The sequence below is a fragment of the Lontra canadensis genome, unplaced genomic scaffold (assembly GCF_010015895.1).
Source record: "Lontra canadensis isolate GAN:19392208 unplaced genomic scaffold, GSC_riverotter_1.0 scaffold7, whole genome shotgun sequence".
NCBI lineage: Eukaryota > Metazoa > Chordata > Mammalia > Carnivora > Mustelidae > Lontra > Lontra canadensis.
The window spans coordinates 23,098,471-23,126,187 of record NW_022631001.1 but is presented as its reverse complement, the minus strand read 5'-3'; the positions used below and the strand labels follow the sequence as shown (position 1 = coordinate 23,126,187).

The window sequence follows — 27,717 nt, the reverse complement described above, 5'->3', positions numbered from 1 at the left end:
TTTGTCAATTCTATAAAAATCTGAGAAAATTTGGGGAGAATTGACATCTTGCTAGTATTGGATGTTTTAGTCTATGGACATCTCTCCATTTGGGAAAATCTTTGATTTCATTCATCAGCATTTTGTAGTTTTAAGTATATAGGTCTTGCACATATTTTGTTAGATTTGTACCTGTGATTCCATGTTTTTTATGCTAGTTTAAATGCTATTCATTTAAAGAATATGCCTATTTCCAGTTGTTGTTGCTAGTATATAGAAACATTTCTGTATTAAGCATGTATTCTGTGACCTTGCTAAACTCATTTATTAGATCTAGTAGTTTTTTTTTGTAGATTCCTTTTGTAGATTGCTGTGTAGGCAATCATGTCTGTGAACACATGGTCTAATTTCTTCCTTTCTAATGAATATGTGTTTTTGCTCTTTTCTTATCATTTCATTGGTAAGACCTCAGTACAGTGTTGACTTGAAGTGAATAAAGTGGGCATCCTTGTTTTGTTACTGCTGTTGTGTAAAAGTATTAAGTCTTTCATTATTAAGTATAATATTAGCTGTAAATTTTGTAGCACTTTGTCAGGGTGAGGAAATTTCCTTTCATAATGGATTACATTTGCCAATATTTTATTAAGGCTTCTTTCATCTATGTCCATGGGGGATATTGGTCTGTACTTTTCTTGCCTTGTTCTTGTCCAGTTTAGTATGAGAGTAATGCTGGTTTTATAAAATGGATTGGGAAACCTTAACTCTTCTATTCCTTCTGGAGGAATTTGTGTAAAGTTGGTATTACTATTCTGCAAATGTTTGGCAGAATTCTTCAGTGAACCCATCTGGGTGTTAAGATTTCCCTGTGGGGAAATTTTAAAAATAGGACTTCTGTTACTTTATTAGATGTAGGGCTATTTAGCCTCTCTGTGCCTTCTTACATGAGCTTTGATAGTTTGTCTTCCAAAGAATTTATCGGTTTCACCTAAGATTTCAAGTTTATTAGTATAAAGATTTCCACAATATTACTATATTCTTGTAATGTACATAGGCTATATAATGATACTTTCCTCTTTCGTTCTTGGTATATGTAATTTCTGTCTCCTCTCTTCTCTTGATCATTGCTTAGAGATTTATCCGTTTTCTTAGGCTTTCAAATAACTAGTGTTTGGTTTCTTTGATTATTGTTATTGTTTTCAGTTTCATTGATTTCTGATTTTATCCTTTAATTTTCTTCCTTTTGCTTGCTTTGGGTTTACTTTTCTCTTCTTTACTAGTTTCTTAAGGTAGGATTTTTGTTTTACCGTTTTGAGACTTTCTTTTCTAGATTAAGCATCTACTAAATTTTTCTCTAAGTCTTACTTTAACTGTGACTCACAAACTTTGATGTTGTATTTTCATTTTCATTCAATTCAAAATATTTCCCTTTTATTTATCCTTGATCCATAGGTTATTTAGAGGTATGATGTTTAATTTTCAAACATTTGTGGATTTTCCAGGTATCTTTCTTTTGTGGATTTCTACTTGAATTCTCTTGAGTTTAGAGAAAATAGTTTGTATGATTTCAATCTTTTCAGCCTTTCTGAGGTTTTTATTTTATGGCCTTAGAATATAAAGTCTCTTTTTTGGTAAATGTTTCTTATACATGTGATGTGTATTCTGTTGTTCTTGAATCCAGATGTCATTTAGGTTAAATTGATTGATAGTCTTGAGTGAAATTTAGATGATATGTTGGATTTAGCCATAGGAGAGGTGGGTAGGCACAGAAGTATGATATAACAGACATAATCTGATTCATTCATTTTTACTTTAGGAAACTGGAGTCCAGAGTGATTGTAACTTACATATTATTATCTAAATTTAAACTGTCTTCTTGAAAATAGAAAATAATATTCATCTTTTTTTTTCCTAAGACTTTATAATTTTTAAAGCACTCTTATAGACTAATTGGATTGTGTTTCCTTTGAGATCTGAGAATGTATAGTATGTCTCTGGATCCCTTATATTTCAGAAATAACCTTTCCATAGCAATCTCAAGAAGTGTTTGTAGATAATATATGTCAATGATCATGCCTGTTATCTCGGTATAATGATTTTGTGAGCCCTTTGACTAAAGCACTAAAGCAGGAAGCACTCAATTGATTACCTGGGCTTAAGATAAATGTTGTATTTTCTGCTGGCTTGTTAGGTTAATCATCCTGTTTCTCAGCATTGAAGTAGGTCTTGCTGTAACTGTCACGCCTTAATCATAATAAAACTTAATTGGAATGAGAAAAACTGATAGCATGTTTTTCTTCTCTCTTAGATTCATGCCCGCAACCAAAATGAAATAATTTTTGGGCTGAATGATGGCTACTATGGTGCTCCATTTGAACATAAGGTAAGAGGATTTTCCTAATGCTGTGAGTTTAGTTTAGTGTAGCTGTGCCTTGACATACAGTGTAAAAAGCTCTGTGTAAACAGAATCTTGTTTTAAGTATCATTGTACATTTATTTAGTGTGGCTTAGGGTGATGCTTTTTAAAGGGGAAAATTGTTTTGTAACCCCGATTCATCTTTTCTAAATCTAGATTATTAATTTTCTTAACAGAAAATCTGGGCTTTTTGCTCTTATTCTATGTAATTCTTTGGAGAGTGAAAACAGAATGGTGAATTTTGGTTAAGTGCAATACAGTTTTATTAAATGTTTCAGATACCTTTTACACTTTGAGTAAATTTAAGAAACTGTGAGTCAAGTGGTGTTATAGTCAGTGCTATCTCTATATCTACAGGCAATTAGAGAAAGGAAAGGGAAGAGAATTCATATTTACCAAATACCTACTATCTGTGTTACTATGCCAGGTGGTTCATGTTCTTTATCCCACTTAATACTAGCCACAAAACAATGAGGTGAGTTTTCTGTGTTACTTGCTCTTAGTGATCACATTGGTTCATAATTCTTCGTTGTGTGAAATGCTATTTCTGGAATGCTCCATTCATTTAGCAGCTAATTATTCAGTACCTGCCGTTTGTTAGCCATTGTGCCCTCTCCGTAAGTGCTAAAAGCATATTGGTGAGTAGATGGATGTTTTCCAGCAGGAGTGTGTGGAGGAGACAAGCGCTGGTGAGGTGACCTAACAGGTGAATACGTATAAACACAAATGGTGGTAATGCTATAAGCATGTAGGGAGGATCTTCCGTACACTCTAGGGACTGTCTTTTTGAGAACTAGACTTTTAAGGCTACAATCCAGAGGATGAGTGGAAATGAACCAAGTGCAGGGAGTGGGGGCTGAACGGGGACAGTGTTGTAGCAGAGGAGGTTGGCAAGTTGCAAGGCCATGAAGTGGAAAGACACATGGTGGGTTTTAGGGACTAAAGGAAGGTCAGAGTGATGAGGAAGAGTGATACCAGATGAGGGTGGACAGGAAGGCAGGGACCATATAATATAGAACTTTTTAAAGGATTTTGTCCTAAGAGCAGTGGATTTTTAGTGTTGAAGGATTTTTAGCATGACAGAGATAGAATATGATTTGTATTTTAACAATTTCACTCTGTCTGTAGTAAAGAATAATTGTAGAAGAGGTAAGAATATATGTGGAAAGACAGAAAGGAGGATCATGTAGTATATTAGGTAAGAGATGCTGATACTTTGAAACTGGGTTATGGCCCAAAAGAGAGAAAGTGGATTTAGGAAAGTTTTAGGAGGTAAAAATCATTGGGACCTGGTATCCTTTAAATTTAGAGTATAAGGAAAAAGACGGGGTTAAGGATGACTTTTGGGTTTCTGACTTGGATAGTGTAATGGGATAAATAAATATTCCAGGCACTAGGAGAACTGAGGGATGCTAAAAGAGGACCAGGTTTCATGGAGGCAGATCGAGAGTGGATATTTGATCATAGGGACTTTGAGATGCCTTTAAGATACCCATGTGCAGATGGAGTTCAGAGGGGAGAAGTAGAGTAGAGATAGGAATGTGGGGCCAATGGCAAACAGTCACTGAAATGATGAGTTCAGGCTAGGGACAGGGTTTACAGTGAGGAACAAGGGGGCTTACTAACCAAGTCTTGAGGCCTCCAACTTTTAAGGGACAAGAAGAGGTGGAGGCATTGGAAAAGTTGACTGAGAAGGAATGATGACGGATGTATAGGGAAAAGAGGGTGGAGTCTCACAGGCTCTCAGATGCCAAAGAAAGAGATTTTTGTTTGGGTTTAGTATTTGGCATATAAGGGGCGGGAGTGGGCAGATTAGGTGAGGACTGAAAATTGTTCATTGGATTTGGCAGAATGGAAGGTATTCTAGGTGACTTCACCAAATTCAGTTCAAGCTCTGATAAGCTTTTTAAAAAAATTTTGTTTAAAGCCCTTATATTCTGGGTTCCTTAAGTTTATCAACACTGTTTATACCTTTGACATAAGAGATACCACTTTATAATTCTTTCTTCCTTTGTTGTATAGATCCTCTAATCTGTAAGCTTCTTAAGGACAGATTTGTATATATAATTTTGAATTCCCGGTACCTATCACAGTTCTTGAGGCATGGTATTTGCTTAGTAAAAATGTTTGATTTACTGAGAGAATTATGAGATGGCTACTGTTCTTGTTTGTAGTATCCCACGTATAGGGTTATCCATTCCAACCCTGTTGAGGGATTAAGTTCCTCTTGCAACTGGTAACTAGTACACTGTCTAGCACAATATCTGGTACATAGTAATAATATTAAAGTGAATATTTATTGAATGTGACTGTGTATCAAACACTTTTAAGAGTTTTATATCTGTTATTCTATTTAATCTCCATAAGAATTGTATAGTCAGATACTATTAGTAATTGAAGTTTTGGATAGCCAGTGACTAATACCCCTTTCTTCTCCCTCTGAGTTTGGAGCAAGTTTAGAAATAAGATAGGTGATAGATAAATGGAGATCAGAACGTTGGCTTTATTTCCAATAAAATTAATTGGCAAATGTGTTTTAAATTCTACAACTAAAGGAGCTGGTATATACTTCCTCCCAAATTGAATCTTCCCCCAAAAACAACAAAATAAGCAAAACCAAGATCTTGCCCTTACAGGGACAAAGCCTAATCCTCCAAGCCAAAAGCAGAATTTATGTGTGGTGTAGGCAGGATGTTCTGACTGGGAGGGAACCTGGAAAGAACTGAGGCTGTCAGGCTCTGTTTTGTCTCCCAAGCTCAGCTGTCAGGTATGTCCTCTGCCTGTCCTGGAAAGGAACAAGAGAAGGATGCAGAGAAACTGGAAGTGTTCTTTTTAGGACCTGGGATATGGAGTGGGACATCTTTTTTTTTTTAAGATTTTATTTACTTGGCAGAGAAAGAGAGTGTAAGCAGGGGGAGCAGCAGGTACAGGGAGGGGGAGAAGCAGGCTCCCCGCTGAGCAGGGAATTGATCTCTAGGAGTAGGATATCTTTTGCCTGTGTGGAAACATGAGTGCAGAGTGTTCCTAGTAATAATAATAATAATAATAATAATAATAATAATAGCAGCTAATGTCCAGTGAGCTGATAATAATGCTAGGTGCTGTTCTAAGTGCTTTACATAATTTAACTCATTTAAATCTCACAATTGTCTTTTTACAGAAGAGGAAGCCTGCACGAAGTTAAGTGACTTTCTCAAGATTACAGAGCTACTAATTAGCAGAGCTGGGATTCAAGACCAAATGGTCAATAAAAGTTTATTGAATATATATTATTGTAATAAGTGGTATATATTATTCTATAGTCCTTCAGTTAGTGAATTTTACAAATTTAGATGCCAGCCTTATCTTGCCCCTGTACCAACTTTCAGGTGAACATCTGATATACAGTTTGAACTTTAAAAAGCATTAGTTTTCCTTTTTAAAGAAAGCCATAAACAGTTTTTCCAGTCAAGATGTCCTTGTAAGTGCACACTTTGAGACCCTCAACTGCACCAAACAAAAGGCAGTGATAGGTTTAAAAACAAACCCCAAAACCCAAAGAACAAAAATAAAACAAAACAAAAAAACCCTAGTGATTGGTGACATCAGAGAAATTTCAAGAGACATACTTGCTAAAACAAACTAAAAGCAAGAAAATAAACCCATCTGGAAGAGAAGTAGTAGGCAGAAGCCTAGTCCTTGAAAGATGCGCTCCTCTGGGCAAAATGAACAGAAAATGAGCACAAAGCTGAGGTTGGTAGGACTCTCCCAATTATAGAAGGAGGCTGAAAAAAAGACATAGAAACTGCAGATCTTTAATGTTAATTTTAAAAGGAGAAATCTTAAAAAAAACAAAACAAAACGAGAAGTCTTAAAAGTGAGCAGAGAGAAAGGAAGTATTACCTACAAATTTGACTGACAGCTGACTTTGCAACAGTAACAGTTGATGCCAGGAGAAATGATCCTCAGAGTGCTATTACCTATTAAATGTATAACTGTATTTCTAGTCAGCCTTCAGTCAAGAGCATGGATGAAAGAGGAACAACTTTAAACACACACAGATTGAGAATTTACTTCCTACAGACCCTTTATCTATACTGAATTGGAGGCGGAGAAGTGATCCCAAAGGGAAGATGTAGGAAGTAACAGCAAGTTACAGCAAGACACATGAAAATGGTTACAATGTTAGTGAATGCAGTTAACTACTGACAGCAAACTAACACACAAAAAGAAACTTAATATGTAACAAGTTACCTGTTTTTATGTAAAAACAAACTAGACTATAGTTATTCAAAGTATAGTTTGTGGACCAGGGCTAGTCTAAGAAGTGTCTGTCACTAGGGACGCCTGGGTGGCTCAGTCGGTTAAGCCTCTGCTTTCGGCTCAGGTCATGATCCCAGGGTCCTGGGATCAAGTCCCGCATCGGGCTCCTTGTCCAGCAGGGAGCCTGCTTCTCTCTCTTTTTCTGCCTGCCACTCTGCCTGCTTGTGCTCTCTGTCTGAGAAATAAATACATAAAAATCTTAAAAAAAAGGAAAAAAAAAAAAGAACTGTCACTAGTCTGTGGTGAGCCAAGTATAAAAAGTGAGAGTAAATGTTTCAAAACTTTTATAGCAATTTGACATTATTTTGCCTTTTTATTGTATTTTACAAAATTATCAGTTCACAGTGGATTGAAGGAAAAGCACCTGGTCATTGGCTGCAGAGCTTTTTAGAAGCACTGCTCTAGACAGCAATAATGAGGGGAGGGAGGGTGTGTAAAGAGTTAAGACTCAATGAGGTTACTGATCTGTCTGGGAGGAAGATAGTAAACAACTACAGAATTTGTTAGAAAAATTTGTGGTCGGGGTGCACGTTAAAAATGTGGAAGTATCTAGAGTAGGTAGAAACCAGAGAATATATATATATATATATATTTTTTTAAGATTTTATTTATTTATTTATTTATTTATTTATTTATTTATTTGACACAGAGAGAGAGCACAAGCAGGCAGAGAGGCAGGCAGAGGCAGAGAGAGAAGCAGGCTCCCCACTGAGCAAGGAGCCCGATGTGGGGCTCGATCCCAGGACCCCAAGATTGTGACCGGAGCCGAAGGCAGCGGCTTAACCCACTGAGCCACCCAGGCACCCCCAGAGAATATATATTTTTAAGTAGCAGAGGAAAAAAGGGACTATAAAGAGTAGAAAACTTTGTTGACTAGTAGGAGGGAGAAAAGAAAACAAATGGTAAACTAAAACATGTAGTCGAGTTGGCAGAAATAAGTCCAAATATATTTGTAATGACAGTAATTGCAGACATATCTGTGTTGGACATATTTCATAAAGGACTTTATAAAATGCTAAACTAATAAGGCTTTGAGAACAGGATTGTATTTTAAGAACGTATGTACACTAAGAAGACTTAAACTTGTGGGGTGAAAAGGAAGTACATTTTAAAGCAACTTTATAAAGAGTGACTAGAATTTTTGTTGATCAGTTCTGAAGCATTCTTGTTGTTTTACATTAATTGTGACCTGAAACACTGTTACTATTACTTTTGATGATTATGTTGCTGTCAATCTTCCCTCTGTCCATATTACTTAAAGTGCGTTCAGCCTTTATGGGTCTAAAAGCTGAAATTACTTATTTGCTCAGAACTCTTGCTTCTTTGTTTGTTCTTCTGCTTCTCGAAAAGGCTTTACTCATTTCTTTTGAGTTTTTAGGAGCCTGGTTACTCTCTCAACTACATAGGACAATGGACAAGTAGTTCAGTCTCACTCCTAGGAGTGTGTTTGGAAACTACTTAACACATTAGGAAATCTTTGACTAAAATATGCTGTGCGTTTGAATCCGTTGTTCAGCAGCCTCTGCTGACATTATTAGGGAGTGATATGTTCTCGTTAATTTTATGTAGTAAGATTGCATTTCTTTGGCATATGAAACATGGAACTCCTTAGCTATTCAACAGCAATGTGGATGAAGAGATGATTGAGTAAATGATGAAAATCTTCTGTCTGTATTTGCAAAAGTCATTTTTCCCATCAATAAATATCAAATACTCTGTGCCCATTATTAAACTAAGTATTTTGGGGTACAAAAGTATTAGATGCAGAGTCACAAATATTTATTTCCTTTAGGTGAGATAAAACACCATATGTTCCAGAAGAGCTCTGGTTTACAAATGGATTTAGTTTGAAAATTGTTTCTGAAAATGTCAGTTATTTGGGTCTTGCAGATAACACAGGTGAATTATATGAATTATAGCAGAACTTTAAATAATCTGAAGAGGAAGAGGTGCTCTTTTTAACTTTTGGAGACGGTGGAGAACCAGAGAGGAACTCTGTTGTGGCTTGAAGTTGGAGGGGATGGAGGTTTGGTGAATAAAGCGAGGTGGCTGGGAGGGATGTTTTCTGGGTGGATTGAGCTTCTAGAATGGCATTTGGGGAGCATGAGAAGTAAGAGGTTATTGGACCAGGTCCTTATCCAGTAAGCTGGAAACCTTTCAGATCGCAGTTTAGGAGTTTTGCCTTTTGTATAGATATGCAAGGCTATCTTTGCTTAAATTGCCTTTTGTCAGCTACTTTTTTTTTTTTTTTTTTTTTTTTTTTTTTTTTTGGGTTGTTTTTTTTTTTTTTTTTTTTTTTTTTTTTTTTGCTACTCTTGTTTTTGGGAGGATGCTGACAGCTTACCTGGGTGAGTGTATACTCCTAGTAGATAGAAATACAGATTGTGGAGGCAGATTGATGTGAGTTTAATTCCAGGTACTTCTGCAACTTACCTCTGAGAGAGATCTTGGTCAAATTAAGTCATCTCTGAGTTTTTCTCTTGTATGTAGAACAGTTTCTACCTCATCCTTGAAGAATGAAAAGTGATAATGTACAGTATAAGCCTGGCACATGAGCAGAGTTCAATAATAAATGGAAACTACTCACTGGGATCTGAACCCTATGATAAAAGAGATTACCTCTCTAATTCTATTGCATTGACATCGTGTCGCTTGCAACAGTACCTGGCATATAGTATAGCATGTGCTCAAAAGAAGCTTGTTAATGAATGTAGGTGAATGCATGCTATATTTGGTACTATCACAGCAATAATTGAGAATAAAAATCTTGAGGGGTTGGTATTATTTCTCTCTTCTACCCACTTTAACCCTATTATTTTTAAAGATCTTATTTATTTATTCATTTGCAAGAGAGTAAATGAGAGCATGAGTGGGATGGGGAGGGGCAGAGGAAGAGGGAGAAGCAGACTCCCCACTGAGCAGGGAGCCTGACCTGGGGGCTCCATCCAGCACCTTGGATAATGGCCTGAGCTGAAGGCAGACCCTTATCAATTGAGCCACCCGGGTACCCCTCTGGAGTTTTATTTTTATGTAACTCATACCGCCATAATAACTACTATGTTTTTGACAAAGTACAAAAAGCATCAGCTTGGTAAGAATTCTTTTCTCAGACTAAAAGTTATAGCAGCAGTATCTTCAGAATCCAGTAGATGGCAGTGCATTCTCACTCTAATGAAAAAAAAAAGAGCAGGAGTAGAATCTAGTAAAAAGGATCAAATCTTTTTGGAATGAAATTCTCAGGAGATTGAAATAGCAATTTGGTGATTAATTTCACAAACACAGTCACACAACTTGACCATCTCAAGTGCATAGTCGAGCCTAGATTAAAGATTTAGGGACAATAGCAAGTTTCAGAGTCTGTTTTTTGAGAACTTGTACAAATGAAAATTCCTTATTTTATATTTTTCAAGTCATGATACTTTTGAAAAGTAGAAAATCTGATTTCTAATCCCAGTCAAGATATTTCCATTTAGTTAACTTTATAGAACTGAGAAATTAAAAAGATGGGTATTTCCTCTTACTAGTCAAATTAATGGACATAAAACTTGTTTCCAAAGCACATCCTACACAGTACTCAAAGCTGGACGTTCAGCGGTAGGGATTAAATGTCCCAAGGAGCCTATGTTTTAACAATAGGGAAAGGGATATGGTATAATGTCCAGGTCTTTCTGTACATCATTAAGCAAAAATTGGAAAATCATAAAAATAGACCATTCCTCTACATACTCTATTCAGCTTTCCTTATGCCTCTTCCCACTCCATTATAAAATATAAAGACAATAAGTCTTCAGGGGCTGTTTCTAATAGCTGCCTGCTTTGTCATAAAACATTTAGGTATCTGAGCTCTGTCTAAATCTAGGGTAAAATTTTGTTTCTGAATGATTTGAGCTGGTACGATAGCCTAGTAACTGTTACTTATACCAGGTAGGGACTGAGCATTTGAAAGCTACCCTTGCCAGTTTTCACTTACTGAGTACCTACTCTTTGTTAGACACTATACTAGCTGTTTTACGTGGCTTTATTTAATCTCGTGTAACAACTCCACGAGGTAGTTATTATCCTCATTTTATAGGTAAAGTACCCTAGAAGAAAACCTGAAACTACTAACCCAAGATTATATAGCTGGGGAGTAGCAGAATCATGACTTAAAAGCAGGTCTCCTTTATTCAAAGGTGTTTTCTTTTAAACACTATGCTACATGCCATCTCTACATTTCTTCCCACTTCATATATCCTGTTCAAAGTACCAGGTCTCTGTGTTTACATTTAACCAGAGATCTCCACTGTGTGCATTGTGCAAATCCAGTGAGAAGGTACGTGGGAAAGGGCTTTGAATGGTATGAAGTGCGTTATTGTACAGAGTGTGTGTATTTATTATTGTAGAGTGGGCATGCAATGCCCGTGAGGCCATCAACCCACTGAAGTCTACAAAAGTTCCACGTATTAGTCACTGTATTTGGCTTCTCTTGAGTCTTTTTTTCTCTTTTCCCTCCTTTTCTCTTGGATCAAATTAACTTCTGACAGATGTTTGGAAAATCATCTTATCCTGTAATTCATATTTATAAATCCTGCTGCTGCAGTGTGGTCCCCATTCCCCCTCTTCGTTGCAGCCAGAAAATAATCTGGGAAAATGCCACGTTTCCTGTTATGAATTTGGAGGATCTTGTCTTCTTAGCACAATTTTTTGAGCTTTTCTAAATCTTAATACTGGAAAATTCAAAGCCAGGCAGGGTTCTTTGTATAGATGTTTTAGATTCTTGAAAAGTAAACAGAAACAGAGCTCCAGACTTACCCTCACTAGAGGATTCAGAGTTTAAAATTTTGAAAACTTGTTTTTACTCTTCTTTCTTGGATCTGTAGTGAGGGCATGCTTGGCCTTTGTGTCCCCCCCCACCCCACCCCATAGTTGGTTTTGGTTTAAATTGTTCTTCCAAGCTGGGAGTCCTTTCTTCTCTCTCTCCCTCTCTCTCTCCCCGCCCCGTTCACTAATGTTCGTTAGTGTGATGCTAGTCCTGCCTTCTCTTCGCCTCTCACACGTATAGGAATTTGTGTGCGTGCCTTCTCTCCTCTTGGGCACAAGCTCCTTTCCACTGAAGTTGTGTCTTACTTTTGTGAGTGTCAAGATTTAGCATAGACTTTGCTTAGTTCATATTTTTCCATGAGTGAACTCAGTCTGTTAGGATCACACAGTTCCTGCCTCTACTCTGAAAGATACTTTCAGGTTACATGACAGACACAGCTTCGGTCCTCTTGTCAGGGAGTAGCACTGATGGCATTTAAGTCCACTTCATACTTGCACTGTGAGACTCTGATTGTAATGCTTTCTTGAGGGTCGTTTAAAACACTAAAATATGAACAAGGATTTCTTTACCCTATTGAACTTAAAAGAAGGAGTTGATTTTGGTTTCAGGATCTGTATACTTTTGCTTAACAGAACTATTCTTATTTCTCAATGCTTCTCACTATTTTGAGGGAGAGGAGAACTTCCTCTGTGGTCTCAAACCTCACACCAAATCTGGGGAAATACATATATTCAGTTCTGCTTCAGTGTCTCAGAAGAGGTCTTGCCTTTCCTCCTGAAAAGCCTAGCTTCTGGGCTTCCTCAGAGGCAACAAGTACCCGAGATTTGAAGGTACTTGACAGAGATTCTTGACTTTTTTTTTTCAGTTAAACTTGGCTGGCAACTAAAAGTCTGTTAAGGTCCAGATGAACATATACACATAGGAACACAGGCTGTCTATTGATTCATCAGGTAGCTATTTTAAGAGACGTTGTACAAATAAATACTATATTTAAAAATGGATACTGATTGCATCTGAAAATACGCTCAAGTAGTAGAGAGCCATTATTTTTTCCCTTGCCAATCGTAATTTCTTATTCTAGCTAAGTAAGTAGAAAAAAGACTACTTGCAAAGCTCACTTAATAGTTTTATGAATAACATCTAGAATGTATCAGTTCTGCTGAGGAAAGCTTTCGGTGGAGCCTTTAAGCTGTTTTCGTCAGGTTTTCACCTGGGCCTTTTCTCTTCTCATGAACGTGTTATATTTGCATTCAGATCCCTCCCAAGTCTACATCTCCGGTCTCTGTTTCCATATATTCAGACTGCGTTAAATTGCTTGGATGTTTCAAAAACACACACTTTACATGACCCAAACTGAGCCCAAGTCCCCTCTCCATCTTGAAAAACTTCTTCCTGTTGTATTCCTTAGTTTAGTGAATGGTACTACTATCCATGTATTGTCTCAAGTCAGAAAGTCAGAACAGGGGAGTTAGCTTGGACACCTCCCTATTTTTTGAATGACTACTTGATGGTGTCTGCTTAATTATCTACTTCTTTCCTGCTTTTTGGAGTGTATAGCCAGATTTATCTTTCCAAATGCTGGTCATCTCCCTCTTCTATTTGAATCATTTCAGAGTAATTACTGGCTTATAAGGTCTTACTGAGTGATCTGGTTCCTGATTTCTAAGCACCCCACCCATAGCTTAGATCTCCTTTCTGTAGAAAGGCTTTCTGTGATATACCCCTAACTCTGGTTTGGATACCCCTCTTACATGCTCCATGGCACCTTCATTTTCCTCATCATTGACACTTACCTGATTGTATTCTGATTGTCCATTTGCTCATCTCTCTGTAGACTGTAAGCTACATAAGGGCAGGGACAGGGTCTGTCTGCCTTCATTACTAATTTATTCCTGGTGCTTAACACTGTGCCTGGCATATAGTAGTAATACAATAAATACTTGTTGAATGAATGAGTAAAGCTTCTGTAGCAGCAGATCATTAAGAATTCTAATGGGATACCTAATGGGATAGCTGGTTATCAACTGGATGGCTTGTTACTCAAAATTCTAGTTCTCTAGGATTAAATAGTTTCTGGCCATTTCTTCATCGAAACCTGTCATTTGCAGATTGTTATACTTTAAATGGAACTCTTCATTTTTCTCTCCAGGCTTTATTTCCTTTCCATTTTCACACTTCTTTCTTAACTATTTTCCCATTTATTTGGGCCCCAAGTATTGCAGTTAGATTTGATTGAGTTCTTTCTTTTATCTACTCTATATAGTTGGCCACTAGCCTCCTTTGAGGCCTTTGAAATAATTCCTATCCGTGGCGACTTTTCCATCTCCGTTGCCATGCATGATCCAAGCTCAGACCGGCACCCCCGTAAAGATAGGTTACTGTTGTAGTTTTCTGGTGGGCTTATGGACTCTAGTCTCTTTGTATCCACTCTGTCTTATTCACTACTGCCTGATTCATCTTCCTAAGACAGACTTCCATTTTTTATTCCTTTGCTTAAAAGCTTTATTGAGTGACTTCTTGTTTTCTGCTAGTTGTGTCTGAATCTCTGATGTGCTCTCCTTCTCTCCATCAGCCTAAATTCAGTCAGTGATATGTACAGTAAGTACTTGTAGTTCTAGCTGTGCTTTTATCTTTTCTCTTTTAGTGTTTGATTATCATTATTATTATTATTATCTCTAGTGCCTGTGGATTTTTAGCATAGCCTGCTAACTGGTGTTGGGACATTCTGCCTTCTCTAATGCATCATATTTGTCATTACTGGGGTAACTTTCCTTAAACGCACCTCTGATCATAATGCTATATTGTCAGATACCTTTCATGTCTCCTTACTGCCTAGAGAGCTAAAAAGATCCACTTTTTAGCATGCCATTCAAGGCTTTCTCTACTCTGGCCCTCCCAGCTGACTTAACCCTGTTTCCCACTGTTTTCCTCTCCAGGGTTCCAAGTAATTTCCATGTCATTGAAGCTGAACAAATTGGACCACGACTTAATTTTCTTGGAATGCAACTTGTGTTTTCCCACTGTCATGCTTTGGCTAAAGGTGTTCAGACTGTGTGGGACTTTCCTTCACTGCCATTCAGCTTTTTAATACTTCTTAATCTGTTTCAATTACTGCCACCCCTGCAGCCTTTGATGTTCCTGCTCCTACTAGATGGAATCCTTACTACATCAGAACCCCTGTAGCTATTTCCTTTTTAACCTATCCTATGGCACCTTTACAGGTTTTACTTCACTTGGAAACGTAACTGGGTTATATACATCATAGTGTCCTGGGTTGTATACTTTCATAAGGATGGTAGCATGTGCTTGACACCCTGTGTGTATTAGGCATTCAATAAACACTGAAATAAATAAGTATGTATATTACACTCTTTGCTTCATCATCATTTATTCTGTCAGCTGGATTATTTTAGTGTAACTTAGAATTCTAGGGAACTTAAGTATGGTTTTGTGACTGTTGTAGCAGCCAAAAACTCTCAAAAATGTACCATAATATAGTTCAAAAGGTGACTTTATCCAATGGTCTACTACAGGGGTAAGCAAACTGTAGTCTAGCACATGGTTTTGTATGGCCCAACAGCTAAGAATTGTTTTTACATTTGTGAAAAATTTGAAGGAGAAAACAAAGAATATGCCACAGAGATGACATGCAGCTTACAAAGCCTGGAACATTTACTATCTGGCCATTGACAAAGTTTGTTGACCACTGATCTAGAAACACACCTGGTCATCTGCCTGGAATTACTCCTGCTCACTGGGTATGTGACATTAATCATTTGTTTTCTTGAACAATGTAGTAGGCACTCACCCAGACTGGTGCCTGTCCCTTCCTTGAAAAAGCATTGTTAGGGCTGGCTTCAGAAGAATTTTGAGTGACATGTAAATCTCCTCTGGGCTCTTTGGCACTTGGCAGTATCTCACACAGATAACCAGATACAAATGAGCCATTTCTTTCCATTATAATCCTTCATCAGAGGTCTGTCAGGATCACACATGTGGTGAAGTTAGATGTCATTCAGAACAAGGCTCTTAGCATATTTTAAGAATGTTAATTGCTAAGTGGTGGCTGAGGCAGAAGGGTTTAATAATGTTCTTAAGTTGCCTTAAATGTACATGGACCCAGAATTTTAGAACTGGAAAGGTCTCAGAGATCAAGTATAGCATGGTCATTAAGAAAATGGGCTGTGGAGCCAGACTGCATGGCTCTTCTACTTAATCCTCCTTGCGTCTCAGTTTCCTCACCTTTAAAGTGGGGATAATAATAGTCCCTGTTTCACAGGGTTGTGTGAAAAATATATTAACCCTTAGCATATGAACATTTAAATTGTAATATTAACTTGGAAAACAACACTGCCTGGTGTACTGTAAACGCTTATAAATGTTACTCTTATGTGTATTCCTGTCATTTTTTGAAAATTGTTTTTATTACTAGTAGTTGCATCTCATTTTATAGTTAAAGAAACTGAATTCTAGAGGAGAGTTAAATTGTTTTCCTCACTTCCATGGCAGGCAGAGTGGATTAATACCGAGGATCCTGGCTTTCATTTGAATTCTTGCTATGATGTATTGCTTTTAGTTGTATGTTAGTGGGTATGGATGATTTTTCAATAGAAAAAAGTGTGTCTGTCTACATTCAGTTAGCCTGATGTTTTTGAGGTCCATCCATGTGTAGCACGTGTTAATACTTCTTTCCTTTCTATGGCTAAGAAATACCCATTGTCTTGATATCATTTTGTTTAACGGTTAATCCATTGATGGATATTGGGGTTGTTTCTACCTTTTGGCTATTGTGAATAGTGTTGGTATGAGGATTTGTATACAAGTATCTGTTTGAGGACCTGTTTTCATTTCCTTTAGGTATATGTCTAGGAATGGATTGGCTAGGTCATATGGTAATTCTGTGTTTGACTTTTTGAGGAATTGCCAAGCTTTTTTTTTTTTTTTTAAACGGTGCCCAGTGTTTTACATTCCCAGTGACATTATAGGAGGGTTCTAATTTCTCTACATTCTTGCGAACACTTACTTTCCATGGATTTTTTTTTTAAATTTTGGGGTGCTTGGCTCGCTCATTCAGTAGAACATGTGACTCTTGATCTTGGGGTGCAATGCCTACTTTGGGTGTAGAGATTAATTAAAATTTTTAAAAAATTTTGCTTGTTTATTTGTTGGTTTGTTTGTTTTTGCTTATCTTAGTGGGTATGAATTAGTATCTTATTGTGGTTTTGACTCACCTTTTTATTTTTAAGATTTTATTTATTTATCTGACAGAGAGAGAGATCACAAGTAGGCAGAGAGGCAGACGGAGAGAGAGGGGGAAGCAGGCTCCCTACTGAGCAGAGAGCCTGATGCGGGGCTCGATTCCAAGACCCTGAGATCATGACTTGAGCTGAAGGCAGAGGCTTAACCCACTGAGCAACCCAGAGAAATGTCTCTGAGTCCTTTGCCCATTTTTTAAGTGGGTTGTTTGTCATTTTATTGTTGAGTTGTTAGAGTTCTTTATATATTTTAGATGTGAAACCTTTATCAGTTATATGATTTGCAAATATATTCTCCCATTTTGTGCATTGTTTTTTCACTTTCTTATAGTATCCTTTGATGCACAAAGTTTTTAATTTTGATGAAGTCAAGTTTATTATTGTATTTGTTACTCATGCTTTTGGTGTCATACCTAAGAAGCCATTGGCAAATCTGAGGTTATATGGGTGTACCCCTATGCTTTCTTTAAATAGTTTTATAGTTTTAGCTCTTACAGGTAGGCCTTTGGTCTATTTTGAGGTAATTTTTATATATGGTATAGGGATGGATCCAAGTCATTCTTTTTGCCTATGGCTATCTAGTTGTTTCAGCATCATTTGTTGACAAGACTATTATATTTCTGGTGAGTAGTCTTGGTACCTTTGTCTAAAATCAGTTGATTGCAGGTGTGTGAGTTTATTTGTGGATTACCGGTTCTGTTCCATTGATCTGTGGATCTACCTTCATGCCAGTACCACCCTATACTGTTGCTTCGTACTGCGTCTTTGAAATCGGGAAGTGTGAGTCTTTCTAACTGGTGTATTATATGGAATTTCATTTATTGAACCACCCTTATGTACCTTAGATAAATCCCACTGTTCCTAGTATATAATCCTTTTTTAAAAATTACTTTTAAATTGTGGTGGGATATCCATAATAACAAAATTTACCATCTTAACCATTTTAAGTGTACAGTTTAGTGGCATTCAGTATGTTCACATTGCTGTGCAGCTATCACTACCATCTGTCTCCAGAACTTTTTTTATTTTGTAAAACTGAAAAACTACCCAGTAAGCACTAACTCCCTGTATCCCCCTCTCCCAAGCCCCTGGCACTTGCCCTCCTACTTTCTGTTTCTACAGATTTTCTGCTCTAGGTATATTATGTGAATGGAATCATACAGTATGCACACTGTATGTGCCTAGGAGTGGATTGGCTGGGTCATAAGGCTAATTCTGTGTTTGACTATATGAGGAATTGCTGAACTTTTTTTTTTTTTTTTTTAAATAGTGGCCAACTTAAAATAAGTCAGATACATTAACTTATTTTACTTAAAACATAAATCACCTCAAGGGTCATCTGTATTATGGCAGAATTTCGTTTCCTTTTTAAGGCTAAATGATATTTTATTGTATGAATAAAGCATGTTTTGTCTGTTCATCTGTTGGTAGACACTGAGTTGCTTCTGCCCCTTGACTGTTGTGAATAATGCTCCTCTGAACATGGATGTCAAATGTCTTTCTGAGTCTTTGCTTTCAGTTCTTTTGGGTCTATACCAGGAAGTGGAATTGTTGGCCAGTGGTTTACGTTTTTTAATATGTGGCTGGATTAGCTTTGCTAGTACTTTGTTGAGGACTTTTTTTTTTTTTTAAAAGATTTTATTTATTTATTTGACAGACAGAGATCACAAGTAGACAGAGAGGCAGGAAGAGAGAGAGGGAAGCAGACTCCCTGCAGAGCAGAGAGCCCGATGCGGGGCTCGATCCCAGGACCCTGAGATCATGACCTGAGCCGAAGGCAGAGGCTTTAACCCACTGAGCCACCCAGGCGCCCCTGTTGAGGACTTTTGCATATATATATTCATAAGGGATAGTGGTCTATAATTTTCATGTGATGTTACTGTCTGGCTTTGGTATCAGGGTAATGTTGGCATCATGGAATGAGGTAAGAAGGATTTCCTCCTCTTTCCTTTTTTTTTTTTGAGAAGACTTTGAGAAGGGTTGGTGCTCTTTTTTCTTTAAATGATTGGTAGAATTCACCAGATCATATGGCTCTGGGCTTTTCTTTGCTGGGAGTTTTATGATTACTTATTTCAGCTTCTTGTGCTATGACTTTATTAAATTAACATTTATTAAATGGAGCACAGAATGCTGGTTGGTGAGCCATGGTTAGGCAATAGACCACAAGAGAAATTGAAATAGAAAAGTTTTTTACTTACAGGTCCTAGAGGAATTATAAGGGCATGCATTTAAGGGACCTCAGAGAGGGAGATCAAGGCAGTTGTAGAGAGAGGTAGGACCTGGAGTACAGTGCCTTTATTAGGTCTATGAGTGGAGTGTTTTGGAGATTCTGGGCTATAGGTAGATTTGTCAGTTCAAACCAAAAGAGTAGGGTTATGGTAAGCTCCACCAGGGCTTTTATCTAAGGGTGCTTAATGCATCATACAGGCACTGGGAACCGGGAGAGACCATTGATCACAAGTCCCATCATGAGTTCTTGTAAACAGACTTACAGTGCTTGTGTCTCTGTGGCGTCCTGTTTAGGACATGTGCTTCCCTGAGAGCTCTAGTTAGTTTACGGTCCTTGCAGGCCCCTTGTCCAAACAAAATGGATGCTGAGGCAGTGGTATCAGGAAGTAGTTTAGCTAAGTAATGACTTGACTTGTCTCAACAACTTCTTGTAGGTCTTTCAAATTTTCTATTTCTTCTTGAGTCATTTTGGGGAGTTTTTGTGTTTCCAGGAATTTCTGTTTTATCTAGATTATCTGATTATCTGTTTTATCTAGATTATCTGATTTATTGGCACACACACTACAGGTGTTTTACAACACTTTTTATTTCTGTAAGGTTAGTAGTAATGTTCCCATTTTTATTCCTGATTTTAATGATTTGTGTCTTCTCTCACTTTTTTTCTTAGTCTAAGCTTGAGTTGTTGATCTTTTTAAAGAACTAACTTTTGGTTTGTTGATATTCTCTATTGTTTTTGTATTCTTTATTTCCTGGATCTTAGTTCTAATATTTATTAATTATTCCCTTATTTTGGGCTTAGTTTGTTCTTTTTCTAGTTCCTAAAGGTGGATGTTTAGGTTATTAATTTGAACTCTTTATTACTTCTTTTTTAATGTAGATGCTTACAGCTGTAAATTTCCCTTAGCACTTTTTCACTATATCACGTATTTTTAAATATGTTGTACTTTCATTTTTTAATAAAGATGTTATTTATTCATTTGTCAGAGTGAGAGAGAAAGAGCACAAGCAAGGGGAGGGGGAGGCATGGGGAGAAGCAGGCTCCCCACTGAGCAAGGAGCCCACTGTGGGACTCGATCTAAGATCTCTGGGGTCATGACCTAAGCCATGACCTGAGCAGACGCTTAACTGACTGAGCCACCAGGCGTCCCTGTACTTTCATTTTTATTCACCTCAAAGTATTTAATTTTCCTTGTGATTTGTTCTTTGACTCACTGCTTGTTTAAGAGTGTGTTGTTCACTTTGTAGTTTGTGGATTTTCCAAATTTCCTTCTGTTACTGATTTCTAGTTTCATTCCATTACAGTCAAATAAGATACTTTGTATGATTTCAACTTTTAATAATTTATTGAGACTTGTTTGGCGGTTGAACATATGGTCCAGCTTGGAGGATGTTCCATATGCACTGAGAAGAATGTATATATGTTGTGTTAGGTGGAACATTCTATATACGTCTAGTAGGTCTAGTTGATTTGTAGTATTATTCATGTCTTATATTCCTTGTTTATCTTTTATATGGTGCTTTCTTTTCTTTTATCTGTGCTTTCCATTGTTAGGTGGGAGTTGACATCTCTAGCTATTTCCCACATTAGTTTTATCATTTTTTAAAAAATTTTATTTATTTATTTGACAGAGATCACAAGTAGGCAGAGAGACAGGCAGAGAAAAAGGGGAGGAAGCAGGCTCCCTGCTGAGCAGTGAGCCTGATGTGGGGTTCAGTCCCAGGACCCTGAGATCATGACCTGAGCCAAAGGCAGAGGCTTAACCCAGGCGCCCCAGTTTTATCAGTTTTTGATTCATGTATTTTATTACATGTCATTAGGTGCATATATGTTTATAACCCTTTATATTATACAATGTCCTTCTTTGTCTCTTGTAATGTTTTTTGTCTTAAAGTCTATTTGTCTGATATTAGTATAGCCACTCCAGCTCTCTTTTGTTTGCTGCTTACATGGAATATCTTTCTGTCCTTTCAATTTCAGCTTATTTGTGTTTTTGTTTCTAAAGCACAACTCTTGTAGATAGCATTAAAATGAAATCTGTGTAGCCGATCTCTGCCTTTTAATTGAAGTGTTTAATCCATTTACACTTAATTAATTACAGAGACAGAAGGACTTCTGCTATTTTTTTGTTTGTTTCTTATATCTTTTTTTTTTCTTTATTCCTCCATTACTACCTTCTTTTGTGCTATATGTTTTCTCGTGATATTTTGATTTCTTTGTCATTTCTCATACATACATTACAATGTATCGTTTAGTTAATTCTTAGTGGTTGCCCTCGGGATTACAATCAGCATCTTAATTTATAATCATACAGTTTAAATTAATACCAACTTAATTTTAATATTATACAAAAACTATTCTTCTGTATAGCTCTGTACCTCTACTTCTATGTTATTGTCACATTATATCTTTATAATTGTGTGCCTGCAAGATAGATTTATGATTATATTATGTATTTTTCTAATTGATTGATTTTTAAACGTTAAGCCAGTATTTTATTCTTAGACTAAATTCAGACAATTATGATGTGTTACTGTTTTATCTTTATAATGTATTACTAGTTCACTTTACTAATGTTTTGGTAAGGATTGCCTTATCTGTGTTCATGAGAGATATTGGGGGTGTGTGGGTGTGTGTGTATGTGTGTGATATCTTTGTCAAGTTTTAACATTAGTAACATTGATCTTATGAGTTGGAAATTGTTCTTTTCCTCTATTTTATTTTTGTGTTAAATTGATGTTATTTCTTAAATGTTTGATAGAATTTATCAGTGAAACCATCTGGACCTACACTGTTTTGTGGGAAGCTTTTCAATTATTTATTCACTTAAATAGATATAGGATTATTCAGACATTTTATTTCAATTTTGGCATGTTGGATTTTTTCAAGGAGGGTGTCTGATGCATCTAAGCTGTCAAATATGTTACTATAAAGTTGTGCATATTCTCCTAATAACCTTTTAATGTCTGTGGCAATGTAATTCATAAAAAATGCTTTTATTAGTATGGTATCAAACGTTTATATAGTACTTATTTCATACTTTTCGCTTTATAAGTAATAACTCTTTTAATTCCCACAGCAATTGGTGAGGTAGATAATGTTATCGTCTCTGTGTTCTAGATGAAAAAACAAACCAGAATTAAACTAAAAGAATTAAGGTGCCTTGCTCAAGATCACAGAGCTGGTGTATTAAGGGCTTAAATTATAATCCACGTGGTCTGGGTCTAGAGTCCTTTTTCTTGACTACTGTTTATTTTGCATTTCTTAAATGACAGATACCTGTTCTTTTCTTCGTAGGGAATTTTGCTGTTTTCTTTCTGGTGCTCCTCCCACCTTTATTTCACTGATAGAAATATTTACTTCTGGTATTACTAATTAGAACTTGGAATGCCTTTCCCCATAAAAACATTATATATGATGGCTATACATGCTTGAAATATTGTTTTTTTTAAGGAACTTACTTATTTATTAGACAAAAGGAGGGAGCAAGTGGTGGGGGGCAGAGGGAGAGAGAGAATCTCAGTCAGACTACCTGCTGAGTGAAGAGCTTGATGTGGTGCTCGATCTCAGGACCCTGAGATCATGTCCTGAGCCAAAATCAAGAGTTGGACACTTAACTGACTGAGCCACCTAGGTGCCCCTTGAAATATTATTTTTAATACTCATCTTCAGTCACATCATATGTTAAAAAGCCTTCTGGGGCTTCCCCAGGAAGTTCACTACAATTTATAATGTAAAACAGGGTTTCTCTATGAAAATACTAGAAGATACTTATTTTAAATACACTTAATACTTAAAAGGTTAAACTTCAGTTATATGGAAATTTTACTTTTTGGAATCCCTTAATGATTTGAATTTACTGAAGCTAAATAATAATTTTCAGAAGACAAACAGTAAGATTAATTTTTACACATTCTGTTTTACTTTCATTAATTTGTCAATTAATGTCTTTCAGGGTTATTCAAATGCTCAGAAGAATATTCTTCTTCAGGTGGATCAGAACTGTGTTCGCAATTCCTATGATGTCTTCTCTTTGCTGCGGTAAGAAACTTCTTAGACCTCCTGCATTTTCTAAAGAATCTTCCTCATTTTGAGTTTGTGACATTTCTGTGTAAGAAAATGTATGGGAGCTTTAGAAGCTGTTATTCAGGCTTAACATTTTTTAGTGAGAGCTTCATAAATTTTGTAGCTACAGTGATTTAACTTTATCTCTTTCACAAAGCCTTTGGAACGCCATTTCCTTTCTCTGGACAGTGGGAGAGAATGATTGGAAGCCAATGATCTTAAAACAGGAACATGAGCTGTTTCTGGTTTTCTGTACTATAAAGAGCAGCAACCAGAGTTACAGAATTTAGGCTTATCAAAATCTTAACAACTACAGCATTACTAGAAAAGCCCTCCAATAGCCCCAGACATGGCTTAGAGTTTTGACCTGCTGTTCATCTTAAAAGAATCATGTTTGGCAAGGCAAAGGAGCTTTGCATGAATCTCATGCTCAGAGGCTTAACTAACTGCCTTAACTCTGTATTTTCATAATGTCTGGGCTTAATTTTGAAACATTTCTAAATTTGTTTTTAATTTTCGATGTGGTAGATCATCAAGGACATTTTCCCAGGAGACAGGCAACCAAAATAAATGCAATTCAAAACAAAGGTAACAGTGACACTCAGCCTGTGTTCACCCTACTCAGACAGATGGTTCATTGAAATTTGATTTTGGCAGTATTTTTCTAATGTTTACATAACACATCATAAATTTCAGACCATTAGACAACTTCAATATATCTACTAGAGGAAGAGTCTAGAAGGATGGTTGGACTCTTGTCCAATTGGATGATTGTTTATTTTATAAACATTATGAAGTGGACCTTTTCTTTGCAAATCTTGAATCTTATTATACTTAATGATAAAGTTTGGTCACATGACCTGTGTAAATTGCTCTTAAGAGACAATCATTTCAACTAAAGTAACCACAGACATTTGATGACTTTTGATTCTTATCTGATTCGTACTTTCACTTTGACTTTTTTGGATATGTAAGAGAACGCACAGGATTTAGTAATTGGATGGTGGAGAGAAAAAGCAGGAGGTGTCAAAATATATAACTCGTATTTTTGACTCTATTCAGTTTGAGACTACATTGAGTTTTAAATATTGCAAAGAGGAATGTACAGAAATAGTTTGAAACTAATTATTTCTTGACCTGTTTTCCTCATGAAATGAGGGTATGGATTTCACTATTTTAAAGATACTGTCCGAGTGTGAGATGATGTGATCTTATTAGCGAAATCAGTAGAATCAAAAGAAAAGGAAATATGAAGTCAGTGAAAAGAGGAGAACTGGGGGAAAATTGCATCATAAAATCTAAAGGAATAGAGATTCAAGCAGTGTTGAGTGCTCTGTGATGAGACAGGAAAATAAGGACTGAAGAAGTGCTGTAGGGTCTTGGGAAACAATGTGGTACAATTGAGAATGCTTTGGTTAACTTGACCCTGACTTCAGTTGTCCCTGGTTTATCAGAATTCATTTAACGTTTCTGATTCTTCCAAAAGGTAGAGGCAGTAATATTTTAAGTTTGTGTAACTTATGAGCATTTCCATATTTACTGTCTTATACTCTTTGAAGTTTTTTGTGTTTCGACATCAGGGATCAGCCTTTGTCTTCAGTGTAGAAGCTGAGGCCAAGAGGCATTACAGGATTTATCTGAGAGTACACAGCGAGTAAGAGCCAGACTGGAGGTCGATGTGAAGTTTTCCCGCAAGCAGGTTTTGCAGATCCTTTTCAGAGTCTCACTTACCTTCCTAGATTGGTGGTTACAAGGTAGTTATAAGGTACACATAGCATAATGACAGAGAAAATTTCTGAAAATCACAGAGCCTTTCATAAGTGCAAAATCATTGGGGGAATTTGGTAGTTAGTGCTCAATTATTTAACATTGATTCTTGCAATGATATGTCTCTTGGGGGGTCTCATTTCTAGGGTGCTTTCCAGATTCCTCAGGTGTGTTAGCAGTTTGATTTCCCTTATTTATTAGCAGTGGCCTTATCATTAGCATTGCGTGTATCATTTATAGCTGGTAACATAGATGTACTCTTTTGAAACAGATCAAGTGTTCATTTACCAACCAATTTACCAGAGCCCAGAGAGTTACTCTGGAACTAGAAACTTAATACTGTAGTCATCAACATTAATGAGTAACATGGAACTTCCTTTGATAATTCTCTTAGACATTAGTAAGGAGTAACCACCATCTATCTGTTTGCTAAATCAAAAGCTCTTCTTACCTCACAGTTCTTGGCATGGTTTATGTTTGCTGGTAAACTTAATTTTGTGCTGATCAATTTCATTCATTTTCCCTTCTTTAATTCAGGTAACATTGTACCTAGATGGGAGTAATTTTTAAAAATATACCTTTTCTGGGGCGCCTGGGTGGCTCAGTGGGTTAAAGCCTCTGCCTTCAACTCAGGTCATGATACCAGGGTCCCGGGATCGAGCCCCACATCGGGCTCTCTGCTCAGTAGGGAGCCTGCTTCCTCCTATCTCTCTGCCTGCCTCTCTGCCTACTTGTGATCTCTGTCTGTCAAATAAATAAATAAAATCTTTAAAAAAAAAAAAATATATATATATATATATATATATATATACCTTTTCTTTCCTTGATGCTTTTTTTGGTGTGTGAAATTGTTACTTCTTGATCTGTAATTTTATGTGAAAACATAAAGTCTGAATTCTTTAATATCACTTAACTTCACAAAATTCTCAGTGCCATTTGAAATCAGGACTAGAATCTTAGTTTCTTGAGTCTGTTTTTTGAAAGTATATTCTAGTTAGTAACTTTCACTGTGTTATTGTGCCACTAGGATGCATATTTCCTTCCACTTTTTATAATGTGAATGTTACAGAAAAAATAAGAAATCTTGACTAAGGGGCACCTGGGTGGCTCAGTGGGTTAAAGCCTCTGCCTTCGGTTCAGGTCATGATCCCAGGGTCCTGGGATCGGGCCCCGCATCGGGCTCTCTGCTCTGCAGGGAGCCTGTTTCCTCCCCTCTCTCTCTCTGCCTGCCTCTCTGCCTACTTGTGATCTCTCTCTGTCAAATAAATAAAATCTTAAAAAAAAAAAAAAAGAAATCTTGACTAAAGCAGGGATTTTGCAACACCTACGACCAAAGCATTAGACCCCCCTTCAGATGGATATGTTGTTTACCATTTTTAAGAAAACAGTGACCTGAGGTTTTATTCAGATTTTTCTGCCGGTAGTTAAAAGAATGTAGGCTGATTTCAGTTTTACCAAAGTAATAGCAGGTCTTTCCAAATTTACATTCAGTGTATGCAGTGGTAATTACATTTTGCTTCTTTAACCCTTGGAAATTCCTGGGTTAAGAGTTAGTTTTCTGTAAGCAGACATTTAATTAGGAACCACTTTACTCCTTACATTTGACTCATTACCCTTGAATTAGGATGTTCACCACAAGGTGTCAATGTTGCTCCTTAACTGGCACTTGAAATTTCATTTATTTTATGGTTTTAAAGTGAGAAAAGTTGGGTTATAAATTACAAGTGGGAATTTATTTTTAGTTAACTTTTTTTTTCTCTTTTATTCCTTCTAGGTTAAGGAGTTTCAAGGCTTATTAGATAACTTTCTCCTTTTGGTTCTGATGATTTTATTTAATCCTATTGGTGATACAGAGTTATTGAAAGCTTAGAAAGAGGAGTGACATGGTCGGGTGTGCAATTTAGATTTCTAACTGTGGGGACTGTGTGCTATCAGTGGGATGGAGCTGGAAGCAGGAAACATCTGTAATCCTGTCTGTTCTCTGAGATTGAAAGATTACTTTTGATTTTTAAAAGGTCATTTTTTCCCCCTTTCATACTAAATATGCTATAGTGAGATTAAGTGAGAATAATTCAGGTTTTCTTCTAGGGCAGTTTTTATTGCTCCTTTCCCCTTCTTGACATGTCCTACTTTTGCCACATTGAAGAATTGGAAATATGGTGGAGAATCATGGGCCCTCCACCTAGGTTCCAGTCCTAACACTGTCATATCCTATGTCCGTAACTGGTTGTAAGACTTTGGGCAGATTACTTTGTATGGCTTAAACTACTTTTGTGAAATAGCTATTATATTTATCTCAGAGGGGTGTTTTGAGAAGTAAGGTAAAATATTTGAAGGATCCTAGGACAGCTACTGGCATATGGTAGACATTCAGTACATAATAGTTTTTGTTTGCTCCTTTCCTTCCCCCATCGTAGAATTCGTGTTTCTTTTTTTTATGTTAGCATTAGTTTTTTCAATTTCCGGCTTAATTTCTTTTTCTTTTCTTGCCATTCTAGACTACCACCTCTGCTTTTAGCCTTACTTCTATTAATCCTGAGCAATCATGATAAAATTATTTAATGGGTGTATGTCTTTTCTCCCTAATGACATTGAAAACTTCTTGAAGAAAGGGATTATTTCCTATGACTATATTTTTTCCTCTCTATCTTCCTCACAGTTGATGGTTATATTGGAATTCCCATGGATGCTGTTGTGATCCTGGAGCCCCACGTCCTGTAGACTAGATCCTACAACCCTTCTGCTTTACTCTTTCTCCCTGAGTACTCTCTTCCATTACTACAGCTTCACCCAACACAGCCACATGTTAGTAACTCTCAAACCTATATGTCTAGTTCCTTCCCTTCTTTTGGATTTCTGATCTGTATTTTCCAGTGACTGTTAGACATTAATACTTTCATGTTCTGTA

At 36.7% G+C, this 27,717-nt stretch overlaps 1 protein-coding gene across 2 annotated transcripts in view; it reads left to right on the top strand.

Annotated features, from left to right (window-relative positions):
- UVRAG (UV radiation resistance associated) overlaps positions 1 to 27,717 on the top strand; it is a 292,228-nt gene that overhangs the window by 62,546 nt on the left and 201,965 nt on the right. For both annotated transcript variants that reach the window (XM_032853034.1, XM_032853035.1), the window contains 2 exons: positions 2,285 to 2,359; positions 22,933 to 23,018. In XM_032853034.1, coding sequence (XP_032708925.1) covers positions 2,285 to 2,359; positions 22,933 to 23,018 — 161 coding nt within the window. The remainder of the gene's footprint in view (positions 1 to 2,284; positions 2,360 to 22,932; positions 23,019 to 27,717) is intronic.